The 11563-nt window shown below is 37.1% G+C and overlaps 1 protein-coding gene across 1 annotated transcript; it reads left to right on the top strand.

Moving 5' to 3' along the window:
* Nucleotides 1-1964: 1964 nt before the first annotated feature.
* Nucleotides 1965-9450, top strand: LOC106084352 (uncharacterized). Its single transcript, XM_059363394.1, has 3 exons — nucleotides 1965-2247; nucleotides 2321-2430; nucleotides 8652-9450. The coding sequence occupies exons 1-3, from the start codon at nucleotides 2077-2079 to the stop codon at nucleotides 9343-9345; spliced, it is 975 nt and encodes a 324-aa protein (XP_059219377.1). The 5' UTR covers nucleotides 1965-2076; the 3' UTR covers nucleotides 9346-9450.
* Nucleotides 9451-11563: the final 2113 nt, after the last annotated feature.

Here is an 11563-nt window from a genome sequence, read left to right as displayed (position 1 = left end):
AAGGCGTTATACAAAATTTTGGGAAGATTGGTCAATAAATGCGCTTGCAATGGCTCTAGGAGTGAAAATCGGGCTATATATATATATATATATATATATGTATATATATATATATATATATATATATATATATATATATATATATATATAAATCTGAACCGATTTCTAAGAATTCACTAGAAATGGAGAGAGAATCGGTTAACAAATGACCTTTTTATTGCATTATTACTAAATCGAAGCTATTAGCTAAATCGAATCAGAAAGTGATTCCGAGTCGATCGGTATGCTTATCAAAGGGTCTATCTCTCTTCCTTTTGGTTGTTACAAACAAATGCACTAAGTTATAATACCCTGTACCACAGTAGTGGTGTAGGGGGGGTTTCCACTGAGAATCACGAGCATAATGCAGGCTTAAAACTTTTTATAAAAACCAAAACGAAAATACAAGAGTCGGGCGAAACCCACGAAACCCTACGAGACTGCCTTCTACTTTAAAGCAAATAAGAGAGCATATTGGACATATTTCCAAATCGGTATATACATGTATTTGCACACGTAAACTACGTCATCACCGAAACCTTGATTACTGAAATACATGAGTTGCAAACAAATACCGAAAGTTATAATAACCTATACCACAATGATGTTGAAGTATATTATAAATCCCCCTTCTTACTTAGAAGCAGAATTTAAAGCGTTTGGAATATACAAACAATGATATTTTATTCACTGTTAAAAATTTTTCGAGAATTTGCCATTGTTTTATGTAAAAATCACGTAGTTTATGGTCAAACCTTTAGGAACTTCGCGCACCATGGGCATGGCCTCTTCACCCAGGCGTTCAGGACCAGCACGAGACTGCCCCTCAACCAAGATGAGGAGGTTATCCACATAGGCACAAACCTTAAAAGAACGCGCCAACAGCTGAAGCAGAGAATCCATCATGAGGTTCCAAATGAATGGACCACAAATGGAACCCTGCAGACAGCCCCTTACAACGTCCTTCCAGACCATTTCGCTGGCCCCAACCACACAAGCCCTTCTGTCACTTAAGTAACTGCGCCACAGATCAATCTCCTGACATCCCACCTAAACCTCATCAAACCTCGCGAGCACGCTACGACATAAAAGGTTGTCAAATGCTCCCTTGAAATCGACAAATATGCCCAAGACATATTTGGCATTCGACCCGCTCACGCAATCCTGGACATACAAACAGGCATCAACAGTACTTCTACCCTCGGCAAACCCGAACTGATACGGAGATGTACCCTCGCTGTTGCTCTCCTTATGCCTGTCCACCATCACTCGTTCCAGAACCTTGCCAAGTACTGGAAGTCGCTCCGGCGACTTAAGCAAAACAATAACTCGGGCACATTTCCACACACACACAAGAAGTACCCTAGATCGACAAAACATGTCATGACGATCAAGAATATATATACTTTATTAGGTCTGAGACGAATATTTCGAGGAGTTACAAACAGAATGACGATATTAGTATACCCCCATCCTATGGTGGAGGGTATAACAAACAGAATGACGAAATTATAAATAAGTACTGCCCGATTTAAGTTTTAGCCCAATGATAAGTGCCTGATTTTTAAAGCCCAGTCCGAGCGGGGAGCCGCAGGACCGAAGTTTTACATCGTTTGAATTACTAACAAATTTCGCCATAATGAGTGGGCGGATAGCTACCGCTGAAATTTTTTCTGATAATCTCGCCAGGACGAAAGAACGCATTTTAAAATTTACCTTGTTTGAATGATGTTATGGGAGTGAAAGAAAATGGACCAGCTAAAAAATCTTTTGTTTAGGATTGGACGTTCCGACGTTACTATGATTTTAAAAAACCCATATACCTAGGAACTATTGTGAAAGTTCGGTTCGATTACGAAATAGGCACCTCCACCTAAGCAATAGCAATAAATAAATTAAAAAAAAGTCATTACTTATCACATTCACACAACTCATATTTTATCTATCGATGGACAGCGTAACACGTCCCTCAAGATAAGATATGAAGAAGTTCGAAGATATCGCTCCCATGATCTTCTGTGGAAATATTTAAGAAACATGCCATCAGATGTTACTCATCTGCAATCAACGCCAAGCTGTTCCATAGGGCAAGAAATGCCGCCCAACTCACAACGCAACCCGAATCAACATCATTTTCTTGTGGCCGTAGCATTGATGTCACTCTGTGCCTGTGTTGTAAGCATCATCGCATTGACTGGTGAACATTGGGTAAGCATGGTAAATGGCCTTAAATTGAGTCGATGGAATATCATTAATAGTTGTCTCCTTTTTTTAAATAAAGTTAGAGGCTACAGCCATTCTTACGGAACGTCTGCGAAGCCATGTGAACTATGGGCTCTTTAAGGGTTCCGTGCAGAGGCAACAGTTGGCCTCCACATTAAAATTTAGTTTGTCATGTAAGTGCAAACACACAAAATAACCTTTTTAATAATTATTTGAAATTGAAAACTACACTACTGACGAAATAATATGTTGCAAAAACTAAAATAGTAAAATATGACCATCAACATTCCATAAAGGAACAGGGGCGGGGCAAACTTCTCACGTATTAATGAGTACTGACCGATTCAACCTCTGCCTCCTAACTAAAATTGTAAAAAAAATTAAAAAGAAGTAAAAGCGTGCTAAGTTCGGCCGGGTCGAATCTTATATACCCTCCACCATGGATCTCGTTTCCAGGCATCTCTTCCGTCGTACAATATTTCAGGCATATCGGATAATAATTGCGTCCTCTAGAGGCTCAAGAAGCCAAGATTCCAGATCGGTTTATATGGCAGCTATATCAGGTTATGAACCGATATGAACCTAGTTTGACATAGTTGTTGAAAGTAAGTATAAAATACGTCATGCCAAATTTCAGCCAAATCGGATAGGAATTGGGCCCTCTAGAAGCTCAATAAGTCAAATCCAAAAATCTGTTTATATGACAGCTATATCAGGTTATGAACCGGTTTGAACCATACTTTGCACAGTTGTTGGATATCATAACGAAATACTTCGTGCAAAAATTCATTCAAATCGGATAAGAATTGTACCCTCTAGAGGCTCAAGAAGTCAAGACCCAAGATCGGTTTATATGGCAGCTATATCAGGTTATGGACCGATTTGAACCATGCTTGCCACATTTGTTGGATATCATAACAAAACACGTCGTACAAAATTTCATTCCAATCGGATAAGTATAGCGCACTCTAGAGGCTCAAGAAGTAAAGACCCAAGATCGGTTTATATGGCAGCTATATCAGGTTATGGACCGATTTGAACCATACTTGGCACAGTTGTTGGATATCAAAACAAAACACGTCTTGCAAAATTTCATTTCAATCGGATAAGAATTGCGCACTCTAGAGGCTCAAGAAGTCAAGAGCCCAGATCGGTTTATATGGGAGCTATATCAAAACATGGACCGATATGGCCCATTTACAATACCAACCGACCTACACTAATAAGAAGTATTTGTGCAAAATTTCAAGCGACTAGCTTTACTCCTTCGGAAGTTAGCGGGCTTTCGACAGACAGACGGACGGACATGGCTAGATCGACATTAAATGTCTCGACGATCAAGAATATATATACTTTATGGGGTCTCAGACGAATATTTCGAGTAGTTACAAACAGAATGACGAAATTATTGTAGTATACCCCCCATCCTATGGTGGAAGGTATAAAAAACCATACATCACCCCTACATAACCATTTATTAGCTTGTTTCTTTTGTAGACCTCTGTAGACCGAAGTCGTTCTGTTCTTCTTCTATACTTTTCCAATGGTGTCAGTGTGCCTGAACTTGTACATTAAAACCGTATGATTGAGAGCAAGCAAACAATTTTATCAGATTATTTGATAAAAACTTCAAGCTCGCTTTATTTAATCCAATCAGCTTTGCGGTTTTAGGCTTTTTCTACCAAATTTGGTAGGATTTACTTTCAATTTTAAGAGATTTGTCGGATGGACGCCCCATTCCTATTTGGGTAGATTTTTAGCGAAGTTGCACCTTTATACCCACCAATGAGATATTGAGCTATATTATTGGACAGATCCATATTTTCTTTCTTGAATTTGTCAAATCCGACAATATTTGGATTGAGGATCTTAAGCCCATATCCGATTTAGCAGAAATTTGAAGCAATGAGTTGCATTAAGCCTCCAGATATTCGGACCGAATAGGTTCAATATCGGACTATATTTATATGTGGCTCCCGTATAATCCAATTTGAGTTTTTAGCCCATACAATACGCAAATTAGGCGCAGTGAATTGCATTAGGCCCCTCAATATCAGTGCCGAGTGTAGTCAAGATCAGATTACATATATTTGGATGTATATGGTATGTTGTATTAGACTCCAATGAGGCCGTGATCACATAAAAGCCTCTGTTATTACCCGAAACATTAAAAATGGTGAGTATTTTGACACAGACAGACAGACAAATATTCCGAAAAAAAACTTCTTTTGCACAGAAATAACGAAATTTGGATAAAATGTGGGTATCCAAAGTTCAACGATCTTAATGCGCTTTTATTTGCTTTACGCTATTTTTATGTAATACTATTAATTGTCAAAAAATAATAACTGGTACGAGTAGATTGCGTGTCTTTTGGTTTGGGAGCGAATTTAGTAGGTTTTTTGAAAAATGTTGGTCGGATTTTTTTTGTAGTGATAACGCTGAATCCAATATTTCGTTCTTTTTCGATGAAGGACATCATCGGGGATTCTACAAAAATACAACAAGTGCCAAGTTCGGCCGGACCGGTAATCTTGGGTATCCACCACCATGGATTCCGCTAAACATGTACCCTTATTAACTGAGATTGTATTTGAATTATTTTGTAGCAATAAAATTGGGAATTGATTGAGGTTTCAATTGTCTCAAGAAGTCATATCGGGATATCGGTACTTAGGGGAGCCTATATCATACTTTGCACACATATGACAACTTTGAATAAAACGCTCCATGCCAAATTTTGGAAGGATGGGACCATAATTGTAGCTAAAAAAGCTTTAAAAGGACATATCGGATGAAAGATATACATGAGAGCTATATAAAAATCTGATCCGATTATGATGAACTTTTGCACACAAATTTTGCCAAATTTTGTAAAGATCGGACCGAAATTGTGTTTCTACAGCCTTCATAGGCCAGGTAATCGGACGAAATCTGGTCCGATTTCAATAAAATTTTGCAAGCATTTTGGATCGTTAAAAATAACACTTCGTGCCAAATTTTGTAAGGATCGGACCAAAATTGTGGGTTCTACAGCTTTAAAAGGGTACATCGGATGAAAGATATATATGGGAGCTATATCTAAATCTAGACCGATTTTTTCAAAATCAATAGCGTTCGTCCTTGGACCAAAAAAGACACTTATGCAAAATTTTGTGAAAATCGGACAACAAATGCGACCTGTACCTTATATACAGGAATACATGGACAGACGGACATAGCTAAATCGAATCAGGAAGTGATTCTAAGCCGATCCGTATACTTATCGATGGGACTAGCTCTTCTCCTTCTTAGCGTTGCAAACAAATGCACAAATCTATAACACACTGTACCACAGTGGTGGTGCAGGGTATAAAAAGCTCGTAAAATAAAAGCATATCGTTGAAGTAAAAGCAGTTAATCTGAACAATATCATGTGCAAACAATTAAGGACGGGCTAAAGTCGGGCGAGACCGACCTTTTGATACCCTGCACCACATTGGATATGCAGGCTCATACCCACCATAGTTTGGCCGAATTCAAGGCAATTTTATACGATCTAGCCATGTCCGTCCGTCTGTCCGTTAAAATCACGATACAGCCTTAAAAAAAACAAATACTGGACTGAAACTTTGCACAGATCCCTTTGTTTCCATAAGCAGGTTAAGTTCGAAGATTGGCTATGTCGGACTATATCTTGATATAGCCCCCATATACACAACTATCCGCCGATTTAACGTCTTAGGCCCATATAAGCCACATTTATTATCCGATTTTGGTGAAATTTGAGAGTGACTTGTGTTTGGCTACTCGACATCCTTCTTCAATTTTGTTCAGACCGGTTCAGATAAGGTATTGGGCTCATAAAATGTGAATTTATTTTAAGATTTCGGATTCGGACTTGGAGTGAAAGTTCGTCCAAAATCAGTAGTTGTTCCAAAAACCATGCTGTGCTTCAACTGATATTGCAAGATAGTCATGTGATCTATCGTGAGATTAAGACAACCTTAGGTATTAGTGGAACCAGCATAAATTCAATATTGCATAAACATTTGACCTTCAAAAAAATTTGTTCGCGTTGGATCCCACAGTTTGTCAATCGCTCAAAAAAGACTATTGGCTATTGGTCGAAAGAAATGCTCAAAAAATACGAAACAAGTGCATTTTTGAGCACTCAAAACAGTCATCCGCCGTATAATCCTGACTTGGCACCGAATGACTTCTTTTTATTCCCGTACGTAAAAAATAAAATGAGAGGTCAACGTTTTTCGACACCTGAAGAAACGGTTGATGCAAATGCATGTTTTGGAGATACCTCAATCAGAGGGGTAAAAGTTCGTCGACAATTGGTTCAAACGCATGCAAAAGTGTATAGATCTTAATGGGGAATATTTTGAAAAACAATAAAGCTATTTTCGATGTTTAATATTTGTTTTCGTGTTCTCTGATCCCGAAATATAAAAGGCAACCCTCGTATATACCCGAGGTGGTGGCTATCCAAAGTTCGACCCGGCCGAACTTAATGAGTTTTTACTTGTTAACCTATAACTGGCTAAGTGGTGGTAAATTCTACACCCTCAAACCATTTTTGTTAAACAATTCTCTTCTTTCCCCCAGGAACGTATATATGTTCGTCCGATTTTGAGAAATATTGCAATAAAGTGCTCATTTGTTAACCGATTCTTTCGACATTTAGCAGAGAGGATTTCCTTATGACTTTCGACAATACTGATGAATTTCAAGAAATCAGTCAAGATTAAGATATGTTGCCCATGAACATTCCACTAAGGAACAGGGGTAAACTTCTCACATGCAAATGAGTGCAGTTCGATTCAAGTTTTAAGCTCAATGATAAGGGGCATAGTACCTCACAAATGTTGCCAGCATTTCAGCCACAGCTGAAATTTTTTTCTGATGGTCTCGCCAGGATTCGAACCCAGGCGTTCAGCGTCATAAGCGGACATGCTAACCTCTGCGCTACGGTGGCCTGTCCAGAATTGAACATACACTTATTAAAATAAATAAATGAAATAAAGACAAGTAAAAGGGTGCTAACTTCGGCCGGGCCGAATCCTGGGGAACCACCACCATGGATTCTGCTAAAAATTTTTACAAAATAAATTTGGTTGATGGGCATAATTTTATTTTACATACCAAACTTCTGTCAAACCAACAAAAATTAAAGCTTCTAGGAACCGAACAAGGATGATCGAGAGACCAGTTTAGACGGGAGCTACATCAGGTTATATACTGATGTGGACCGTATTTAGCACAGTTGTTAGAAGTCGTAACAAAACACCGTATGCAAAAATTCAGCCACATCGGATAAAAATTACGGCTTGTAGGGGCATAAGAAGTCAAATCGGAAAATCGGTTTATATGGAAGCTATATCTAAATCTGAACCGATATGGCCCATTTGCAATCTCCAACGACATACATCAATATTAAGTATCTGTGCAAAATTTCAAGCGGATAGCTTTACGCGTTCGACGGCTATCGTCATTTCGACAGACGGACGGACGAGCATGGCCAGATCGACTCAGAACGTCGAAGCGATCAAGAATATATATACTTTATAGGGTCTTAATTCGTATGGTGGTGGGTATAAAAAGTGAACGAAATCGTCCAAAGAACTTGAGGGCGGTACGTTTTTTTGCCACTTTTTAAAAAAATATATGTAGGTATGTCACTGTTTTCAACGTATCCTACTTTGTGTCCCCTTTCGAAATTTTTCAACGTTAACGCTGGTTGTAGCCTACAAATTTGCTCGGCTTAGAGCAGTGATGGGCACAATAACTCAATTGAAAATAACAACAATGCGTCGAGCGAACGAAGGCACACAAGTTGTCCGTGTGCTTCTGATCGTTTTTCCTTTCTGCGCGGTTGTGTGTTGTTGCCCATACATGGTTTAGGCCATTATAATAGAATTATCTCGTGTACGCTTAAAAACAGCTGCACCGATTTTCTTGAATGCTATTGTGGGTCTGGAACGAGCATAGCCGATTTCTGTAATTTGCCCTTATAACAGTTCGGAGGCTGACATAGAAGAAAAATGTTTTTCTATACAATTCGATTCATTACCTTTAAGGACACAACAACGATAATAGCTGTTATACAATTTTTTCGATACCGCTTCTAAAGTACGATTTGTCTTTTTGTCTTCCTGCTCATGTTCCTGTGGCATCACAATGGAGTGTGCCCACTGAAACTTTACCTAACACATTTCTTTTGTTTTAGGTCTTTGATCTTATCAAAGCTGATGTCATTTTTGCTCATGTTTTGACTTCGACTAAGACCAAAAATATTTGACTTTAAGTTTGGTGGTGGATATAACAATTGCAAATAAGTTACAATGTTATAATGCATTCAAATAAAGTATTTAAGGACTTGTGTCATCACTTTAATTAAGGCATTTTATTTTTTTAGTGGTTTGTGACTTTGAAGCTAATGCCTGCATGTACAGCTGTCAACAGGACATCAATCGCAGACAAATGGACCTACGTCGTGTTCTCAAGGGCCACGATCTTGAACCGTGTGAGCAGAAGCGGTCAGTGTTCGCGGAGAGTAAAACTCTTTCACAACTTCCCCAACTCTACAATAACTCCCAAATACTATTGAATGCCCTGGCTCTTAATGGGGCCAACATAAAAGCTTCTTCCTGTATGCCATCCGCCTTATACCTTTGCAGTGTTATGTTCTTGAGTCTGGGACTTGTGTTTGCCCTTTTGTCATTTAGCTGTGCTTGCATCAATCTCAAATGGCATCCTGTCGAACGAATATTCAATATCTACGGCCTTTATGTCTGGAATGCCATAGCAGCCGGCTGTTACTTCTGGTCCTTGACATTATGGGGTGCCATGTTTGGCCACCATTTGAGTTACAACATCGCCATCACGGATACCTTGCGCCAACAATTGAACTTCTCATCCGAAGGATATGCCAGCTTAGGGTATTCGTACTATTTCGTCATTGTCAGCGTCCTCATGCACATCATTAATCTTATTTTGCTGTTTGTGCGACATTACAGTCTCGAATCGCAACCGCACCAGATGACACATAATGTCACAATTGATGACAGCGAGCAAAGATTAGAATTCTATTAGAAGTAAGAAGTAGTTAATGTAACAATTTAAGACATTTTAAACAATATCCGCAAAAATAAAAACATTAAAACAAAAAGAATTTTTGGAATATGTTCCGGGTGCAAAAACAAAATCAGTATATTGCTGGGAACTTCAGTCATGTTTAACTTGTCTTCAAAGAGGCGCGGCACACTGAATGGTAGCTATTTACTCTCAAATCAATTTGGCCCCATTTTCTTTGGAGTTGGTCTTTTTGGCCGCTTTCACTCGATTAATCTTTGTTTGGTTGGCCAAATTTAGCCCCAATGCTGGAAAAAATAGTTGATGTGGTTTTTATTGTTGATATATGCGTTTCCATTGTTCGTGTCTACAAGCAACCGTAGCGCAGCATGTCCGCCTATGACGCTGAACGCCTGGGTTCCAATCCTGGCGAGAACATCAGAAAAAATTTTCGGCAGTGATTATCTCCTCCTAATGCTGGCGACATTTGTGAGGCACTATGTCATGTTAAAACTTTTCCCTAAAGAGATGTTCCATTGAGGCACGCCGTTCGGACTCGGCTATAAAAAGGAGGTCCCTTATCATTGAGCTTAAAATTGAATCGGACAGCACTCATTGGTTTGTGAGAAGTATGCCCCAGTTCCTTAATGAAATATTCATGGGCAAATTTACAAACAACCTTTACGTCTGCGTTACGGTTGCCTGGGATAACCGTATGATACGGCAATCACAAGATGTAAATGTTAAGTAATTCGGCCATCTCGCTCAAATTCTGATATATGTAGGTACGCAGAAAAATATAAGCTGCTTCAACTGCTTCATGAAAATGATAATATCAAACAGTTTTTGAATAAGGTGATTGAAAAAATTTTCAATAAAAAAACGCGCATATTAGATTTTTTCAATTCAATTCAATTCAAAATTATGAAATTTCCAATTATTTTTACTAAAACTGCTGGAACACTCCTTAAAAACAAATACCTCCGGAGGTTTTCCAAAAATAAAACGAAGAAAAAATAGTAAGAGAAGTAAAAATGTAAGAAGAAAAAATAGAACATATATATATATATATATATGAATCAATTAATTTAATTTAAAGTTTCAATCACGACCGTAATTGGAAGGAAAGTTTAGATTCAATTAAAAAAGGTTTGAATCAAAAAATTTTTTAATTGAAAATTGCCAAAATTTAAATTATTCACGAAATTAATTGATCCAATTAATTTTTTAATTGAAACTGCTTCAATCACAAAAATGATAATATCAATCAAAGTTTTTGAGATATATAATTGAAAAAATTTTCAATTAAAAATATTGCATATTCAATTGAAATAATGAATGTACATTTTTGTAAATTTCAATTAATTTTTTAATTGATCCAATTAAATTAATTGGAATTTTAGAAATATCCAATAAATTTTTTTATCGGATCAATTAAAAATTTAATTGAAAATGTGAAAATGGTTTGTGCAAATTTGCACAAATTTGGGTACACACATATTTTTTTTCTTTTTGCCACTCGATTCGTTCGCCAATTCATTGAAAATAGCTGATTTTATAGAGGGAAAAGGCGGTTTTCATTTAATTGGCGAACGAATTGAGTGACAAGAAGAAAAAGAAGCTAGTGTTCTACGCCGTTATTGTTTACAATTTTCTATCACATTTTATACGTAAAATTTTGAATAAAATTTACGATTCAATTAAAAAAATTATTAAATCAATTAATTTTTTAATTGACAAAAATTTCAATTCCGGTCAGAATTGAAAAATTTCAGATCCAATTAAAAAAAAATTATTGAATCAATTAATTTTTTAATTGAAAATTGCCTATATTTAAGTTACGATCGTAATTGAAATTCAATTAAAAAATGATGGATTCAATTAATTTTTTAATTGAAAACAATTTAATTTTCAATTAAATTTTTAATTGAAAAAAAAACCACACAGATTGGAGCTCAAAGTTCCAGCCTGTGTGGTGCTCACAGTTATCACGTGCCGGGGCCTAAATTGTATTGCCCGAGGATATCGTTCACCAGAGATAACAAGACAACAAAGATTTCAAAAAAGGGAATTTTTGGAAAACGGCCTGGAAAGATGACAAGTATTCAAACGTACTTTTTTTGGCTCACAAGAATTTTAAAGAAAAAAATCCACAACATACATAACTTAATGAATAAAATCTTTATTTAAAAAAAAACTTAACATTTTAGTATGACTTAAATACCATTCGGAATTTGTT

Source organism: Stomoxys calcitrans, chromosome 2, assembly GCF_963082655.1.
Source record: "Stomoxys calcitrans chromosome 2, idStoCalc2.1, whole genome shotgun sequence".
Classification (NCBI taxonomy): Eukaryota; Metazoa; Arthropoda; class Insecta; order Diptera; family Muscidae; genus Stomoxys; species Stomoxys calcitrans.
The sequence above is the reverse complement of the archived record's forward strand: the minus strand, read 5'-3'. Positions and strand labels throughout refer to the sequence as shown.